Here is a 20479-nt window from a genome sequence, read left to right on the forward strand (position 1 = left end):
CTAGCTAACATTTATCTTTTGTCTTTTTGAACTATCAATGGCCATTATGCCATTCTTTGTTTTTTGGAGACAGGATCTCACTCTGTCACCTAGGCTGGAGTGCGGTGGTGCAGTCATGGCTCACTGCAGCCTTGATCTCCTGGGCTTGAATGATCCACCTGCATCAGCCTCCTGAGTAACTAGGACTACAGGCAGGTGCCACCATGCCCAGCTAATGTGTGTATTTTTTGTAGAGATGTGATTTTGCCATATTTCCCAGGCTAGTCTTAAACTCCTGGGCTCAAGCAATTAACTCACCTCCACCTCCCATAGTGCTGGGATTACAGGTGGGAGCCACAATGCCCATCCCCATGAAGCCATTCTAACAGGTATGAGGTGATAGCTGGTGGTTTTGATTTTCAGTTCCCTGATAATTAGTGATGATGATCAGCTTTTCACATACTTGTTGGCTATTTGTAAGTTTTTTTTTTTTTTTGAGATGGAGCCTTGCTCTGTTACCCAGGCTGGAGTGCAGTGGTGCAATCTCAGCACACTACAACCTTGCCTCTTGGGTTCAAGTGATTCACCTGTCTCAGACTTCTGAGTAGCTGAGATTACAGGCCTGTACCACCATGCCTGGCTAATTTTTTGTATTTTAAGTAGAGACGGGGTTTCATCACGTTGGCCAGGCAGGTCTCAAACTCCTGACTTCAAGTGATCCACTCGCCTCGGCCTCCCAAAGTGCTGAGTTTACAGACGTGAGCCACTGCACCTGGCTAAGTCTTCTTCTTCCCCTTCCCCTTCCCCTTCCCCTTCCCTTCCCCTTCCCCTTCCCGTTCCCCTTCCCGTTCCCCTTCTCCTCCCCCTTCCCCTTCCCCTTCCCCTTTCCCTTCCCCTTCCTCCTCCTCCTCCTCCTCCTCCTCCTCCTCCTCCTCCTCCTCCTCTTCTTCTTCTTCAATAGTTTAATGCATTTTGGTAGCTAACTGACAGGAACAGCACAAACATGTACTTGTATGTAGGATTATTTAGAAAGGTACAGTGAGTGGACGGAATTTACTATATGATAAAAGTGCTACAAACAGAAGTTAGTTGCTGTCAAGAAATCTGTTTTTTAAAAAATCCGAATGCTGGCATTGTTCAGAAAAATTTAACAGGTCTATTTATAACTGTTATAAAGGTGAACTGCTGAAACTTGCTCAAGCGAAACATTTGGTGTATATTAATACTTTGTTTCCATGCATTTATATTACAAATTCACATGCAAATGAAAATGGAAAAACTGCCAATACCTGATTTCTGTTCCCTGTTTTTTCACTCACAGTCATTTACTTAGATGCCTTTTGACTCCATGGGGGTAGAGGCACGGGGAATTTAATGCTCAGAAATACCAATAAGAGGAGGAAGCTTTTAATTTTTTTCTTTGAGGATGAACCGTTTCCTATCATAGTGGATTCTCAAGCAAGTTCTCCATGAATGCAACATGGATGCCTTTTGGCATAATTGTTGCATATTTGGCCTGGATTATACACAGCTCAGTGTCTCCGGAGAGGTCGACCTGATAGATCTCAGTTGCTTCCTGCAAAGCACAAGTAGCTGTGCTCTGGATGTGCCAATCTGTTCTGAAGTCCTTAGCAGTTTCTTGCACCAGATGCTAGGAGGAAAGTTTATGAATTAGGCGTTCAGTGGACTTGTGATAACATCTAATTTCACCAAGTGCCTTGGTATGCAGCCTGTTAACGGTGAAGTTTCTTCACCCTTCCAGTAGATGGCACACTGGCCTTTGTAGTTTTTCTGTAAGTAGCTTTGAGGGCAATCTGCATGTCATAGAGACCTCCTTCAGCTTCTCTTTCAGCTAGGCTTGGAGAGCTAGAGCTGTATGAGAAACATCTATTCAGCTCCGTTGCCCATTCTTAAACTCGGTTGTTTCTTGCTATTCAGTTGCCTGAGTTCTGTATATAATTTGTATATTAGCTCCTTATTGAACACATGGTTTGCAAATATTTCCTCCCATTTCACAGGTTGCCTTTTCACTCTATTGTTTCCTTTGCTGTGCAGAAGCATTTTACTTTAATGCAATCCTGCTTGTTCATTTTTGTTTTTCTTGCCTATGCTTTTGGTACTTATTTCTAAGTATTTTATTGTTTTTGTTGTTGTTGTCAAGTGATTATTTTTCTCGAATTTTCTTTTTGGCTAGTTCATTATACAATTTGTTCAACATTTCAGCTGAATTCCTCTTATCAGCTAGATTTTGGCATCTGCCCCAAAGAAGCAAGTGCTTACATTCCATCCTCCTTGGAGATGTCAGACTTTCCTTAAATTTTGGGTTAATTGATCATCCTGTAACTTTGTTTTCTGATGCATTTTAAAAAGTTAAAAATAATTTTATCATATTATCCAGCATTTGTTTGTTATAATGATGGGAGAAAGGATCCCCCCCCAATTTTCTACTATTGGGGAAACATAATTTAAAACAAAATCTTCTCCATAAAGGTAATAGAGAAAGAAAACACTTTTAGTATTAAGTTATTAAACCAGAAATCTGTGTGCATTAGACAAAATCTGCTAAGAGATTGCAAAGAGAAAGAAACCTCATTCCTTTGTATAGCCAAGCAGTTACAACTCATTATATATGTTTTCAAGAGAAACAATAGTCTTCAAGTAAGAGGGACTTGACAATGCTATAGGCCACACATGATTCATCCTAACTTTACCTGGTAATTGGGGTGACCACCTGTTGTGGCTAAGTAGCTTTACTGGAGAAAAAACAAGCTTGTCATTGCTTTATGGCAGGAGGAAGTTTTGCAATTTTAAAATAGGGGCCTATCGAAGTTAAACCCCTACCCTACAAAAAGGGATGCTTTCTCTCTTGATGTTTACATTTCAAAGAGATGGTTCCTTGGTCCTTGAGAAAGATATTCCCAGGCCATAAAGCTGACCAAAGGCCTATCTAATCTTCGAAAGGATTTATAAACATATCAAAGAGATTAGAAAGTACATACATGTTTTCTAAGGTAAATGCTCTAAGAAAAAGGGGAAAAGGGAAATCTCTTCTCCCATTTTCAACAGGGAGAATGAAGCCTCTTGCTTTCTAATTTGTCTTTGGCCTCACACCATCTCCTAAGCAGCAGGTGACATCTGGGTTAATTTGATCGTAAAATGGTCTTGCAGTGATTTCCAGCAAAACTCTCCTATGTATTTTCCTCCTGGGATTTCAGGCCCACATTCTTAGGGACCGTGCAGCCCACATTCCTCATTTTACTTTAGAACCAGTTTGTAAAGGGAGAAATAAACCCAGAACTTAACCTCCGTGTGTTCAGGGTGTGGTGCTCCTTCTTCTGAGTTGTTTTGTGTGATGAAGCCAGGAAGAATGAAGATAATAATAGCAACAACAAACATGACGTAGTTCTTACAGTGAGCTGGGCAGTGTTTTAAGCATTTAATATACATCAATGTGTCGAATTCTGCCAACAACTCTATATAAGGAAACTGTGCAAGAATATCCAATATTAAGTGATGGAGCCGGGTTCTGACTTCAGGATCAATGTCCCTACCCAATGAACTGCATGCATTTGTAATAAAATCTAACATCTCTAATAATCCAGCAAAGATGTCTCACTTGTGCTTGTGCCTCTTTAACAACACACCCTGCCTGTGTTGTTTTTCAGTCAGTTGCTTGACCTTGTCCACCTCTGTTTTTCTCAGGTCTGTTCTACATGCCCCATTATACTTCTAGAAGGCTGGAATGTGCTTCCTTCTGTGCCTCATTTCAAATACGACTTTTTCTTTGTGAACTTGATGCCCTCCAATCTAAATTAGATCACCAATTGTAATCTACAGGGCACAGCAAGGCTTTTTCTTTTTAACATCACCTTGTATCATGTCTCTTGTAGTTGAATGTCCATCTTGTCCACCAAACTGCAAGGTTTTTGTAAACAAGAGCTATGTTTTTTTTTCTTTTTCTAAACTTATGATATCTAATGCTTAACTAGTTTCCTGGCACAGAATGGTCACTCAATAAAGACTTGTTGGAAAAACAAAACATGCATTAAAAAATAGATATCCTGGGGAACTGGGAGGAGGAAAGACGCAAAGTAAGAGCACAAAGCAAGTAAAATTACAGTACTTATGAGTCCATTTTATGCAATCTTTTCAATTTCTAGAGGAGAAAACTACAGCTCACGCAGATAAAGTTCACCTGACTAGTGTGATGAAACAAAGAATTTAACATGCATTTTGTGATCACAGTCTTTTCACTTGAATTCCAAAACATGTTAAACTATGTCTTGAATTTATGGGAAATATCTTTCCGTTTATATGGCTATGTTCATAGTTTTAAAAAATAGCTAAACTTTAGGATATAAAATTCTTTTTTAGTCATACATTGCATGTGGCATGGTTTTATGTAAATATATGTACCATATGTTCTAACAAAAAACTCTTTGCCCAGAATTTAAAATCCAAATTAGGTCCCTTACTTAATTCGGTCTTAGGCTATTATAATACTGTAGACTCTATTAATTTGATGTTTGTGTATCTAGGAGTAAAATTAAATAAATTATGGTCAGATTTCTAAGCGATATATGAGATAAACTAAATTTAAGAGAGTAAGGGAATTTGTCAAGTATGAGTAGTCAGAAGAAGTTGTGTCAAGAGAACTGATTTTTAGAGATAATCATAGATTCCAGTAAAAGTTTGGAAGGAATCACTTAATTTTGGAATTGTAAAATCTATGATTATAGAATTGTTATCTTCTGTTTTGTTCATGTGTGTTAAAAGTATGTTAAAGAGAACTAGAGTCATTGGAAAATACTAAATTTTGTTCTGAAAATATATGTTCCCAAATTTAAACATTTATCAGACACCTGTGCCATCTTGATGTTGATTTGAGGATGATTTTTAAATTTTTTTCATGTAAGATCAAAATATAAGAGAAATATTTCCTAATTAACAATAGAGCATGATGCTTTGTTTTGGTTCTGGGACTCCTGGAGCATCATGAGAAGGCATAGGGATGCACAGCCTGAACAGCAGGAGATGCTGCAGGCAGGGCAGCTGGCCTGGAAGAAGTGGGTAAGGTGAGATTGATTAATTCAATACATTCTGACCAAACTGGGGCACTGACCAAGACATGAGCACCTGCATTTGCACTGATGTTAACCAAGAGGCACTGTAACAGCTGAAACAAAATAAAAACAAAGACATAAAAATGCAGATTGGGAAATAATGCATACTTACTCTTGGGCACTTATGAGAGGGCCTTGAGAATGCCAATATTATGGTGTGGAGTGGTATGGTACTAGCAGAAACCTGATATCTTGAATTTACAGATTAAGGAAAAGAAAAGGAGAAACTCCGTGGTATTTGTCTTTATTTAAATATTTCCTTCAGGCTGTGTTATTCTCCCCATTCATCCATCCTTTCATCCAATATCCATTGATAGGTGATCAAATTGTTTTTCTAGGCCCTGCCAAAATTTTATCTTTACCAAAATGTCTTTGATATGGTTTGGCTGTGTCCCACCCAAATTTCATATTGAATTCCCACATGTTGCGGGAGGGTTCTGTGGGAGGTAATTGAATCATGGGGGCAGGTCTTTCCTGTGCTGTCCTCATGATAATAATAAGTCTTATGAGATCTGATGAGTATATAAAAGGGAGTTTCCCAGCACAAGCTCTCTTCTTTTGTCTGCTGCCATGTGAGACATGCCTTTCACTTTCCACCATGATTGTGAGGCATCCCCAGCCACGTGGAACTGTAAGTCCATTAAATAATTTTTTCTTCCCATTCTCAGGTATGCCTTTATCAGCAGCATGAACACAGACTAATACAGTAAATTGGTACTAATAGAATGGGGCGCTGCTGAGAAGATACCTGAAAATATTTAAATGACTTTGGAACTGGGTAACAGGCAGAGGTTGGAACAGTTCAAAGGGATTATAAGACAGGAAAATGTGGGAAAGTTTGGAACTCCCTCAAGACTTGTTGAGTGGCTTCAACCGAAATGCTGATAATGATGTGGACAACGAAATCCAGGCTGAGGTGGTCTCAGATGGAGGTGAGGAACTTGTTGGCAACAAAAGCAGAGGTGACTCTTGTTATCTTTTAGCAAAGAGACTGGTAGCATTTTGTCCCTGCCTAAAAATCTGTGGAACTTTGAACTGGAGGGAAATTATTTAGGGCATCTGGAAGAAGAAATTTCTAAGCAGCAAAGAATTCAAAAGGTAACTTGGGTGCTGTTGAAGGCATTCAGTTTTAAAAGGGAAACAAAGCAAAAAATTTTGGAAAATTTGCATCCTGACAATTCAATAGAAAAGAAAATTCTATTTTCTGAGGAGAAATTCAAGCTGGCTACAGAAATTTGTATTAGTAAAAAGAAGCTGAATGTTAATTCCCAAGACAATGGGGAAAAATGTTTCCAGGGCACATCAGAGGTCTTCACAGAAACCCCGTCCATCAGAGGTCTGGCAGTTTAGGAGGAAAAAATGATTCATGGGCTGGGCCCAGAGTCCCCATGCTGTGTGCAGCATAGGGACTTGCTGCCCTGTGTTCCAGCTGCTCCAGCCATGGATGAAAGGGACCAATGTAGAGATCGGGACATAGCTTCAGAAAGTGCAAGCCCCATTTGTAGCTTCCATGTTGTGTTGAGCCTGCAAGTACACAGAAGTCAAGAACTGAGGTTTGGACACTCTGCCTAGATATCAGAAAATGTATGAAAATGCCTGGATGTCCAGGCAGAAGTTTGCTGCAGGGGCAAGGCCCTCATGGAGAACCTCTGCTATGGCAATGCAGAAGGGAAATGTGGGGTTCCAGCCTTCACATAGAGTTTAAATACTGGGGCACTGCCCAGGAGGTGGGGGGCTATACCCTGCAAGGCCACAGGGACAGAGCTGCCTATGGCCATGGGAACCCATTTCTTTCATCAGTGTGACCTGGATGTGAGACATGGAGTCAAAGGATGCCATTTTGGAGCTGTAAAATTTGATTGCCTGACTGAATTTTGGACTTGCATGGGCCCTGTAGCCCCCTTGTTTTGGCCAATTTCTCCCATTTGGAATGGCTGTATTTACCCAATTCCTGTACCCCCATTGTATCTAGGAAGCAACTAACTTGATTTTGATTTGACAGGTTCATTGGCAGAAGGGACTTGCCTTGCCTTGAGTAAGGCTTTGGACTGTGGAATTTTGAGCTTATGCTGAAATGAGTTAAGACTTTAGGGGACTGTTAGGAAGGTGTGATTGATTTTGAAATATGAGGACATGAGATTTGGGAGGGGCTGAGGTGAAATGATATGGTTTGGCTGTGTCCCTACCCAAATATCATCTTGAATTTCCACATGTTATGGGAGGTACCCTGTGAGAGGTGATTGAATCATGGGATCAGGTCTTCCTTGTGCCATTCTTGTGATAGTGCATAAGTCTCATGAGATCTGATGATTATATAAGGGGAAGTTTCCCTGCACAAGCTCTCTTCTCTTGTCTGCCATCATGTGAGACATGCCTTTCACCTTCTGTTATGATTGTGAGGCATCCCTAGCCATGTAGAACTGAAAGTCCATTAAGCCTTTTCTTTTCTTTTCAGTTTCAGATATGTCTTTATTAGCAGCATGAAAACAGACTAATACAGTCTTCCTTTGTCTCTTAACAAAGTTAATCTTCTATATTTTATTTATTTTTATTTTTTTAGCAGTTTTGAATGACTTTTAAGTATTTTATTAGGTATTATTATGTATTTTTATAACGTTAATTTGGTTGTGTAATTTAACACATTACAATTTATTTAAGTTGAATACATTATATAAAATTCAATTAAAAAATTTAGCTATGAAGTTAAGTTAAATATCCATGGATTTTAAATTTAACTAACTTTTAGCTTAAAATGTTCGTTTGGTCATTCTTTTTTATTTATTTATTGTTTTATTGCATTTTAGGTTTTGGGGTACATGTGCAGAACATGCAAGACAGTTGCATAGGTACACACATGGCAGTGTGTTTTGCTTGCTTTCTCCCCTTCACCCACATTTGGCATTTTTCCCCAGGCTATCCCTCTCCACCTCCCCCTCCCACTGGCCCTCCCCTTTTCCTGCCAATAGACCCCAGTGTTTAGTACTCCCCTCTCTGTGTCCATGTGTTCTCATTTTTCATCACCCGCCTATGAGTGAGAATATGTGGTGTTTCATTTTCTGTTCTTGTGTCAGTTTGCTGAGAATGATGTTCTCCAGATTCATCCATGTTCCTACAACAACACGAACTCATCATTTCTGATTGCTGCACAATATTCCATGGTGCATATGTGCCACATTTTCCCAATCCAGTCTATCATTGATGGACATTTGGGTTGATTCCAGGTCTTTGCTATTGTAAACAGTGCTGCAATGAACATTCGTGTGCATGTGTCCTTATAGTAGAATGATTTATAGTCCTTTGGATATATACTCGGTAATGGGATTGCTGGGTCAAATGGAATTTCTATTTCTAAGGCCTTGAGCAATTGCCACACCGTCTTCCACAATGGTTGAACTAATTTACCCTCCCACCAACAGTGTAAAAGTGTTCCTTTTTCTCCACATCCTCTCCAGCATCTGTTGTCTCCAGATTTTTTAATGATCGCCATTCTAACTGGCGTGAGATGGTATCTCAATGTGGTTTTGATTTGCATCTCTCTGATGACCAGTGACGATGAGCATTTTTTCATACGATTGTTGGCCTCATATCTGTCTTCTTTCGTAAAGTGTCTGTTCATATTCTTTGCCCAATTTTGAATGGGCTTGTTTGTTTTTTTCCTGTAAATCTGTTTGAGTTCTTTGTAAATTCTGGATATCAGCCCTTTGTCAGATGGGTAAACTGCAAAAAGCTTTTCCCATTCTGTTGGTTGCCAATTCACTCTAGTTACTGTTTCTTTTGCCATGCAGAAGCTGTGGAGTTTGATTAGGTCCCATTTGTCTATTTTGGCTTTTGTTGCCAATGCTTTTGGTGTTTTGTTCATGAAGTCCTTGCCTACTCCTATGTCCTGGATGGTTTTGCCTAGATTTCCTTCTAGGGTTTTTATGGTGCCGGGTCTTATGTTTAAGTCTTTAATCCATCTGGAGTTAATTTTAGTGTAAGGTGTCAGGAAGGGGTCCAGTTTCTGCTTTCTGCACATGGCTAGCCAGTTTTCCCAACACCATTTGTTAAACAGGGAATCCTTTCCCCATTGCTTGTTTTTGTCGGGTTTATCAAAGATTGTATGGTTGTAGATACGTTGTGTTGCCTCCGATGCCTCTGTCTTGTTCCATGGGTCTATGTCTCTGTTTTGGTACCAGTACCATGCTGTTTTGATTACTGTAGCCTTGTAGTATAGTTTGAAATCTGGTAGTGTGATGCCCCCACTGTGTTCTTTTTGCTTAGAATCGACTTGGCTATGCGGGCTCTCTTCTGGTTCCATATGAAGTTCAAGGTGGTTTTTTCCAGTTCTGTGAAGAAAGTCAATGGTAGCTTGATGGGGATAGCGTTGATTCTGTAAATTACTTTGGGCAGTATAGCCATTTTCATGAGATTAATTCTTCCTAATCATGAACATGGAATATTTCTCCATCTGTTTGTGTCCTCTCTGATTTAATTGAGCAGTATAGTTTTCCTTGAAGAGGTCCCTTACGCTTCTTGTGAGTTGTATTCCTAGGTATTTTATTATTTTTGTAGCAATTGTGAATGGCAGTTCGTTCTTGATTTGGCTTTCTTTATGTCTGTTATTGGTGTAGAGGAATGCTTGTGATTTTTGCACATTGATTTTCTATCCTGAGACTTTGCTGAAGTTGCTTATCAGTTACAGGAGTTATTGGGCTGAGTCAATGGGGTCTTGTAGGTATACTATCATGTCGTCTGCAAATAGAGACATTTTGGCTTCCACCTTTTTTATTTGAATACCCTTTATTTCTTTTTCTTGCCTGATTGCTATGGTTAGAACTTCCAGTACTATATTGAATAGGATTGGTGAAAGAGGGCATTCTTGTCTAGTGCCAGATTTCAAAGGGAATGCTTCCAGTTTTTGCCCATTCAGTATGATATTGGCTGTTGGTTTGTCATAAATAGCTTTTATTACTTCGAGATACGTTCCATCGATACCGAGTTTATTGAGGGTTTTTAGCATAAAAGGCTGTTGAATGTTGTAAAAGGCCTTCTCTGCATCAATTGAGATAATCATGTGGTTTTTGTTTTTGGTTCTGTTTATATGGTGAATTACGTTGATAGACTTGCGTATGTTGAACCAGCCCTGCATCCCTGGGATGAATCCTACTTGATCATGATGAATAAGTTTTTTGATTTGCTGTTGCAATCGGCTTGCCAATATTTTATTGAAGATTTTTGCATCTATGTTCATCATGGATATTGGCCTGAAGTTTTCTTTTCTCGTTGGGTCTCTGCCGGGTTTTGGTATCAGGGTGATATTGGTCTCATAGAATGATTTGCGAAGGATTCCCTCTTTTTGGATTCTTTGGAATAGTTTCAGAAAGAATGGTACCAGCTTTTCTTTGTGTGTCTGGTAGAACTTGGCTGTGAACCCATCTGGACCTGGGCTTTTTTTGTGTGGTAGGCTCTTAATTGCTGCCTCGACTTCTGACCTTGTTATTGGTCTATTCATAGTTTCAGCTTCCTCCTGGTTTAGGCTTGGGAGGACACAGGTGTCCAGGAATTTATCCATTTCTTCCAGGTTTAGTAGTTTATGTGCATAGAGTTGTCTGTAATATTCTCTGATGATGGTTTGAATTTCTGTGGGATCTGTGGTGATTTCCCCTATATCATATTTTATTGCATCTATTTGGTTGTTCTCTGTTTTCTTTTTAATCAGTCTGGCTAGTGGCCTGTCTATTTTGTTGATCTTTTCAAAAATCCAGCTCTTGGATTTATTGATTTTTTGAAGGGTTTTTCGTGTCTCGATCTCCTTCAGTTCAGCTCTGATCTTAGTTATTTCTTGTCTTCTGCTGGGTTTTGAGTTTTTTGATCTTGCTCCTCTAGCTCTTTCAATTTTGACGATAAAGTGTCAATTTTGGATCTCTCCATTCTCCTCATATGGGCACTTATTGCTATATACTTTCCTCTAGAGACTGATTTAAATGTGTCCCAGAGATTCTGGCATGTTGTGTCTTCGTTCTCATTGGTTTCGAAGAACTTCTTTATTTCTGCCTTCATTTCATTGTTTATCCAGTCAATATTCAAGAGCCAGTTGTTCAGTTTCCATGAAGCTGTGCGGTTCTGGGTTGGTTTCTGAATTCTGAGTTCTAACTTGATTGCACTATGGTCTGAGAGACTGTTTGTTATGATTTCAGTTGTTTTGCATTTGCTGAGGAGTGCTTTACTTCCAATTATGTGGTCAATTTTTGAGTAGGTGTGATGTGGTGCTGAGAAGAATGTATATTCTATGGATTTGGGGTGGAGAGTTCTGTCAATGTCTATCAGGTTTGCTTGTTCCAGGTCTGAGTTCAAGCCCTGGATATCCTTGTTGATTTTCTGTTGGGTTGATCTGTCTAATATTGACAGTGGAGTGTTACAGTCTCCCACTATTATTGTGTGGGAGTCTAAGTCTCTTTGTAAGTCATTAAGAACTTGCCTTATGTATCTGGGTGCTCCTGCATTGGGTCCATATATGTTTAGGGTCGCTAGCTCTTCTTGTTTTATTGATCCTTTTACCATTATGTAATGGCCTTCTTTGTCTCTTTTGATCTTTGTTGCTTTAAAGTCTATTTTATCAGAGATGAGAATTGCAACTCCTGCTTTTTTTTGCTGTCCATTTGCTTGGTAAATCTTCCTCCATCCCTTTATTTTGAGCCTTTGTGTCTCCTTGCATGTGAGATGGGTTTCCTGGATACAGCACACTGATGGGTTTTGGATTTTTATCCAATTTGCCAGTCTGTGTCTTTTGATTGGTGCATTTAGCCCATTTATATTTAGGGTTAATATTGTTATGTGTGAATTTGATACTGCCATTTTGATGCTAGCTGGCTGTTTTGCCCATTAGTTGTTGTAGATTCTTCATTATGTTGATGCTCTTTAGCATTTAGTGTGATTTTTGGAATGGCTGGTACTGGTTCTTTTTTTTTATGTGTAGTGGCTCTTTCCGGAGCTCATGTAAAGCAGGTCTGGTGGTGACCATATCTCTGAGTACTTGCCTTGTTCGCAAAGGATTTTATTTTTTCTTCACTTCTGAAGCTCAGTTTGGCTGGATATGAAATTCTGGGTTGAAAGTTCTTTTCTTTAAGGATGTTGAATATTGGCCCCCACTCTCTTCTGGCTTGTAGTGTTTCTGCCAAGAGATCTGCTGTGAGTCTGATGGGCTTCCCTTTGTGGGTGACCCGACCTTTCTCTCTGGCTGCCATTAGTATTTTCTCCTTTATTTCAACCTTGTTGAATCTGACGATTATGTCAGATGGGGTTGCTCTTCTTGAGGAATATCTTTGTGGTGTTCTCTGTATTTCCTGCATTTGAGTGTTGGCCTGTCTTGTTAGGTGTGGGAAATTTTCCTGGATAATGTCCTGAAGAGTATTTTCCAGCTTGGATTCATTTTCTTCGTCACATTGTGGTCCACCTATCAAACGTAGGTTAGGTCTCTTCACATATTCCCACATTTCTTGGAGACTTTGTTCATTCCTTTTTGCGCTTTTTTCTCTGATCTTGGTTTCTCGTTTTATTTCATTGAGTTGATCTTCGACTTCTGATATTCTTGCTTCTGCTTGGCAATTCGTCTGTTGAAACTTGTGCACGCTTCACGAAGTTCTCGTATTGTGTTTTTCAACTGCTTTAATTCATTCATATTCCTCTCTAAGGTATCCATTCTTGTTATCATTTCCTCGAATCTTTTTTCAAGGTTCTTAGTTTTTTTGCATTGATTTAAAACATGTTCTCATAGCTCACAAACTTTTCTCATTATCCACCTTCTGAAGTCTAATTTCATCATTTCATCACAGTCATTCTTTGTCCAGCTTTGTTCCTTTGCTGGTGAGGAGTTTTGGTGCTTTGTAGGAGGCGAGGTGTTCTGGTTTCAGGTGTATTCCTCCTTTTTGCGCTGGTTTCTTCCCATCTTTGTGGATTTATCCACCTGTCATCTGTGTTGTTGCTGACTTTTCAATTGGGTCTCTGAGTGGACGCCCAGATTGTTGATGATGATGTACTTCTGTTACTTGGTTTTTCTTCTACCAGTCTAGCCCCTCCACTGTACGACTGCTGAGGTGCACTACAGGCCCTGCTTGTCTGGGGTGCACCTATAGCAGCTGCAGAACAGTGAGGGATGCTACCAGTTTCTTTTTCTGCTATCTTTGTCCCAGAATGATGCCTGCCAAATGTCAGTCTTCTGGATATAGAGGGGTCAGGGAGCTGCTTGAGGAGACAGTCTGTACTTTATAGGAGCCCAAGTGCTGAGCTGTGAGCTCTGTTGTTCATTCAGGGCTGTTAGGCTGCTACGTCTAATTCTGCTGCAACAGAACTCATTAAAAAACCCTGTTTTTCTCAGATTCTCTGTCTCGGGGGGGTGTTGGGGCTTTTTTTGTGAGTGTCTGTTGTGCTGTCCTGAGCAGCTAGGTGGCAGTCTAGTCACTATTTGCCTGCCGAGGCTCTGCCCTGCTGGTGTGAGGTTCGCCCTTTTGCTGCAGGCTCTGCCCTTCTGCTGTGGTCTCCACCCTGCTGCCACCGGCTGTGCCCTGTGGTGGAGTCTCTCTGTTGTAGCGTGTTGCCTCAGCAACAGCAGGCTGCGTCAGCAATGGGCGTGTACCTCAGTAGGGGCAGATTGCCTCGGTAATGGCGGACGATTCTCCCCCACGGAGCTGCACCGTACTGGGTTCAGCTGTGCCCTAAGGGAACCTCTCCACCGGGAGCATTTTGAATCTCCATTTTATTTGTCCCTCTGCGCTACCCCAAACGCTGTTTTCCTGGAATCTCCTGGGCTGGCCCACTGTCCAAGTCCCATTCAGTCTCAAGTTCAGCCCTCTCAAGTCTCAGATTGCCGGTTCAACAGGGCACCTGGACCAGTGCGCTTTGTGTGGAGTGCTGTGTAGTGCCACTGTGCTACAGCGCTGGCCGCCGGCCACACCGGCTGCTGGCTGCACCAGCCAAAACCTCTGCCTGGTTTCTCGCATCTCTTTTATACCTGGGAATTTACCCGTTCTGTGGGAAACAAAGATCCATGTGTAAATGCGGCCCTGACTCATCCTCTTCACGCATTCACCAAGAGCTTCAATCCTGGGTTGTTCTCACTGCGCCATCTTGAGTCCTCCCTTGGGGGTGCATATTTATTTAGTGTAGTCTACTAATGTAAAGACAGAGTGCTTAGTCCTGGGCCTTTTATAAGGTGAAGCTTAAGGTTGGCCCATCAGAAGCCACCTATACTTCTTCCTTTTTGAGGATAAGTTATGACAAATGGCAATCCAGTTGGTATTACTCCACAGCTCTTCCAACTTCAGCTCCTACCACTTAGTCCTTCACACAGCAGCTCTACACATCATTCCCCAATGTCTTTACCACAGCTACATTGTATTGCCAGGGGCTGTTGTCTTAGAGAAATAGGAATTAATGGGGCATGAAGTCAATTCTGTCATTCAGAAAGTAGCACTTGTGCTTCTTTCTCAGTGACCTGAGCAGTACTCAAGTGGCTTTTTACCTTATTAAAACAAAATCTGTCTGTGAGCTTTGAATTGTGGTGGGTGAAGATGGAAGTCCTCAACTCTCATGTTTTGCATTTTTTTGTTCTCCTGATAGAAGGTTTCAGATAGTGGTTAAGGATTCACAATACAGACACACATAGACCTGGTTCAAATTCCAGCCGATGGGTGGGTATTCAAGGTTAAAACGGTTAATCTTTTTGAACTAGAGTTTCTTCATCCATAACAAATGGATGTAAAAAAAATAAAAATGTCTCCTCTGTGTTTATGTAAGATTTTAAATTAGAAAATGTTCAGTAAGTGGCAGCTATTAACAGCCTGGAAATCTCCCTTTCCTTTCATCAGCTCACAGCCAACTTTGTGTTTCCCCCATGTGTGGGGCTCAAGACCTAGCCCTCAGTTCTTGAAGAAAGTTGTCATTGTTGAGAGGTGCCCACAAGGTAGTCAGTGGTGTGATAGCAGAGAGGTTGGCAGGGTGTTCAGGGCTGATGCAGTCAGCCGAATTTCAGACTGAGACACACAAGTCCTCTGATAACCAAAATTCTCTAACTTCTTGAAATGATTGAGAACTCTGCAAGACAAACTATCCCAGGAATGCAGGGCTTGATGGCTTTCTATTCTGGCCCCTGCTCTGGCATGGACACAGTGCCTACTATTCACAATCTATATTTTTATTATTCCTAATCACTAGCACTTTCTGGACAGCAGACATCTCCCTGAATGGAGGGACCCAATGTTTCAGGCATCTGTCTCCTTATGACTCCAGACCTGGAGACATGCTCTTCATCTTCATTTTGAATGTCTTCACTGATCTTTGAGGTCCTCAGACAGAAAGGGACTTATTCCTTCAGCATTCCCCTTCTTCCCCATTTAAAAGCTAGAGCTTGATTATCTCTAGTGGCATTCCCACTTATAATATTTTAAAAATCAATCTAATTGGCTACAGTGGGGACCTTTTCTTATATAGCATCTTACTTGTCATTTTTTTTTTAAAAGAAACACCTCATATCACCTTTACCCAGTACTTTCTGTATATCATAGACAGAGAGTATCCCACAAAATAGCTCTATTATTCCTCTCCCTAAAATAGAGATATACCTGGGAATTCCTTTTGGAGAGGACAGTTGATTACATTTATATAATAACTATTACCCTTTGTTCTGACAGTTTGCCAAAGGGCTTCATCTAAATTTCAGTTTAAAAAGTCCCTGTGGATCCTGACAGATCATCCTCTGGTGTTTTCAGTGTTGTTGAAATTTTAAATTTCTTTATATTTTCATGAGGGTGAATCAAGAATCAATGGCCTTCCAATAATCTTATCTCAGTTTCCCCTGTTCACATTTATGGAATGGGTAACTTTTTTTTTGAATGGGAAAAACTTCAATTTATGTAAATGTTTATAAAAATCTTGAAGACTAACAGTAATTCTTTGTAATCTTACCTTCTTTTTCAGCTGAATTTTGTTCTGTTTCTGAATACGGTTAGAGTTCTAGCTACCAAAATCTGGGAGACCAATGCAGTTGGGCATGACACAAGAAAACAATACAGGTAATTTCAGGACAGGCATCCATCAGAGGAAATATTTGGGTTACTATTTCTTTCCTTTTTTTTTTTCTGAGACAGAGTCTCACTCTATTGCCGAGGCTGCAGTGTAATGGCATGATCTTGGCTCACTGCAACCTCTGCCTCCTGGGTTCAAGCAATTCTCATGTCTCAGCCTCCCAAGTAGCTGGGATTACAGGCATGCACCATCACTCCCAGCTAATTTTTGAATTTTTAGTAGAGATGGGGTTTTGCCATGTTGCCCATGCTGGTCTCAAACTCCTTACCTCAGGTGATTCACTGGCCTTGGCCTCCGAAAGTGCTGGGGTTACAGGTGTGAGCCACCACTCCCAGCCTTTGGTTACTATTTTGAGTAAAGAACAGATACAAATTGGTTTGAAATATCTTTAAGAGATTAAATTTATGAATGTATATTTATCGTGTGATTCATCAGAAAAGTATATCTATGGTAAGAAAATATAAGTAACCCCAAATGCTAGCCCTTGTCCTTAAATTCTAAGTATATTTTAAAATCTGTTTTTAGCAGATTGGGATGTTCCTGTCAACAATATATGAACTCCCAGAAGACATCTTGATGACCTTGGCAGACAATTTTATTTGCATTATACAAATATGTCATAACAGAAAAGATCAAGTGGATTTGCTGTATTGTTTTGAATCTTTACATCAAATTGTCTGTCACCAAATATGCAAATGTATTGATTGAGGGTGGTCCATTCTTCAGCCTTTTGTGAAGAAAAGGACAAATTGAGTGTTTGTTGTTTTATCAGACTATCTTAAGGTTGTGTGCATTTCTCATAATGATCATTTTGGAAATTTTGAATATTAGTGGCATTTATTCAATTGGACACATACATCCAGTAATCAGGTAGATATGGATTTGGCTTTATAATCCCCAGTTAACTATTTATTTCTGCCTCAGATTGTTATGAAATGCTATCTCAGACATAGAAAGGAAAAATATCATAGTTAGCATTTTGATTTTTTCTCACAAATGTTCTGTAAGTCCTCGTTGATTTAGTCCTCTCCACCATTTAGGTGATATTTACCGTTGAGCTGCAAAGACTACAGGTATGACCTGTAGGATGCACGGTATCCATGACCATAGAATGCACAGTATTAACAAACCAGCAGCTGCTAGAGCCAGTTATTTTTAATGTGCTGTCAGTGGTAGTATTACACATTGTATGTGAGTTTATGGTGAAGTTTATGAAGTTTACTAACCACATTATGGTTATTGTGTTGTCAGTGGTAGTATTATGCATTGTGCATGAGTTATAGTATATTACACTAATATAGCTTATCTCTCACATCATATCCCACCTTTGAAGACAAAGGCCAAAGGGTAGAATAATCCAAAATGTAAATAACTTTTCACTCTTCTTCATAAAGTGGAAGAGTGTAGTAATGTTTGGAAGCTACTTATTTCTCTTGTTCTGAACAAAGCTGCTTATTTCTATAGTTTTTTATAACATGAACTAATAATTTTAGTAAAATGTTGACCAAGGGACATGAGAAAATTTGGAGAGAACAAAGGGTGCTCTATCTTTAAAAATTGATAGAATAGACAATATTTTGAATTAATTGATAGGGGATTATTTCCTAGAACAATTAAAGAGAATAATTTATCAAGGACTGAAATAATCAACTACTTGGAATTCAGAATAACTTTGAAATAATCTGGTGTCTAGAAGATTTCAAGTGTGAAGTTGTTAATTAGAACAGTTTAGACAAATAGAAGTCAGAAAAAGTATTTTTCAGCCAAATGTATTTTTTTATGGCTGAAACATATTTAATATCCTTAATTATGTCCAAAGTTAAGCCACAGATAAAAATATAGTGAAGAGTGACTCCTTTTAAGAGAAAAATATAGGAACCTACTTGACATCAATTTGAGAATTCAATTCCATTTCTGTTTCTGAGGCCTTAGATTATCAAGTTTAAATAGTATGTCACTTTTTAAATAGGCTTAGGAAAATTAAATCTGTGTCCCTGTCTCAGTGGCATTCCTACGATGAGGGTTCATTGAGTATTTAAATTTACATCAGCTAATTTTTGTACCTTTAAACTTATCTTCTATTTTGTTATTACCTTTGTCTAACAAATGTTTAGATATTCTTTTTAAAATAAGATAATACGAAATTTCTAAATGGTGGCATCTAAAACAGTTGCAAAGCATATTTCCATGCATACTATTATGGAAAACTAAAAACACCTTTCAGAGCTGAGATAATCTCTCCAGGTGAATATGTGCTCACACACAAATTAGAAAGACTTCTGAAAAGATAAGACTTCTAAAAAAAGGAAGACTTCCGAAAACCCTTTAGTTGACATGGTGGTTTAAAATGGAAGAAATAAATTAATAAATCAGTTCTTAAAATAACTTTTTTATTTTGAGATAATTGTAGATTCACATATAGTTGCAAAAATAATACAAAGAGATCCCATATATCCTTAAACCAGTTTCCCTCAATGGTGGAAGAGTGTATAACTACAGTTTACAATCATTTACCTTTAAATAAAATTGTGTGAATAAAATTAATTCATCTATTAGATTTAATAACACAAATAATACATTTTTTTCCTTTTAAATTACAACTCAGTTTTTTCATAAAGTAAGGATCAGTTGCCAGGTCTGGAAAAATATAAGAGATGAAAAAGTAAGAGATAAAAAGAAAAACATAAGAGATATGAAAAACATAAGAGATAAGAGAAATGCAAGATTTAGTGCAAAAGAATACTTGAATGTTTTGACTAAGTCGACTTCCCATTTAATGTTAGACAAAACTCATATTTAATGTTTATTATTTTTAGAATAAATCCAACCAGTATTTATTATGCAGCATGATAGTAAAGATGAGAGATTTTAAGGCCGCATCCACCGCTTACTGTGGCACGTTGGGTGGATGCTTTCTTTCTCTGAGTCTCTATTCTCCCTGGGCAATGGGATAATAATAGCTCTCTCCCGTGGTTGTTAGAATAAAAGGAGGCAAGCAGCATGGGATGTAACAGGAGCGTGGTGCTTAATGGCCAGTAGCTTCATTTTCTGAGTGTCCTTGAACCCACAATTTAGGTGGGGATGGGTAGAGACAAAGAGAGTGGGAGAGATAGATATTATGATTGATTTAATTAAATAAAATGAGGAAAGTACCAACAGAGATGCCTATATAAAGTTCTATGTCTACAGAAAAGAGGGAAGGAATAATTCAAGGCCACAAGAGATCAATCAAGAAAGGCTTAAGAGCAATAGTATTTTTTTTAAAGCTAAATTAATTCTTAAAAGAAAATCAGATTTTCTAGAGCTGCTCACCTGGGGAGAGATCACCTAGGGAGAGAGACCACAGAATTTGGAATCTATTTTCCAAACAGGACACCGAGTCCCAAAACCACCTGACTTCTTTGCATTCCTCTCATGGCTTTGCCCTTGGACACAGAGCACACCATGTTTCCAGCAAGCCAGAAGACCACTATCAGTTGATACATCCCTGAATTGTCTTATTAGACAGCTGTGCATTTTCAGAGAGCCAGTGTGTAAAAACGTACAATGTGCATATGGATGCTGAAAAAAATCAGTTCCTGGGATTGCTACATAATTTGAATAGAGAATAAAAGTCCATTTTAAGTGAATAGCCAGACCCATGACCCATATACACATTTTCTTGTCATATGCAAACTAGCAAGACACATCAATATCCACAAGGCTATAATTAGTGACATTCCACAGGATAGAATTTGTATTTCTATGGGTGGGAATTATTTGTATTACTGTGGTAGGCATATTTCTATAAAGGCCCCCAAGATTCCTGCCCCTGGGTATATAAGCCTTGTAAAATGCCCCCACAATACCCTTTGCCTTCAGTGTGGGTAAGACCTATGATGGGCTAGCCTTTCCATTTATTAGTTTACTTTATATGACAAAGGTGTTAAGATATTGGAGAGAGATTCTCCTGCTGGCTTTGAGGAAGCAATCTGACATGTTGTGAGGGCCTATAGCTAGAACCTGAAAGAAGCCAGCAGGTATTGAATGACCCCTGGTTGACAGCCAACAAATAGCCCTGCAACTGCAAGAATCTGAGATTTCCTAGCAATCTGAATGAACTTAGAAGTAAACCCTGAGCCCCAGATAGTTTATATCCTTAAGATAAGATAATATCCTTAAAGATGGCAGCCAGCATCTTAATTTTAGCCGTGAGAGACTGTGGGCCAAGGACCCAAGGTACATGCCTGGACTCCTAGCCTGTAGAAACTGAGAGAGAATGGCTGGGTGTGGTGGCTCAAGCCTGTAATCCCAGCACTTTGGGAGGCTGAGGTGGGTGG

General features: G+C 39.4%; 1 protein-coding gene across 2 annotated transcripts in view; it reads left to right on the forward strand.

The window, feature by feature from the left end:
* The window catches only part of PTH2R (parathyroid hormone 2 receptor), a 105239-nt gene that overhangs the window by 76199 nt on the left and 8561 nt on the right, over nt 1-20479 (forward strand). For both annotated transcript variants that reach the window (XM_035305514.3, XM_035305515.3), the window contains exon 10: nt 16053-16147. In XM_035305514.3, the coding sequence (XP_035161405.1) occupies nt 16053-16147 (95 nt within the window). The remainder of the gene's footprint in view (nt 1-16052; nt 16148-20479) is intronic.

Source organism: Callithrix jacchus, chromosome 6 (assembly GCF_049354715.1).
Source record: "Callithrix jacchus isolate 240 chromosome 6, calJac240_pri, whole genome shotgun sequence".
Classification (NCBI taxonomy): Eukaryota; Metazoa; Chordata; class Mammalia; order Primates; family Cebidae; genus Callithrix; species Callithrix jacchus.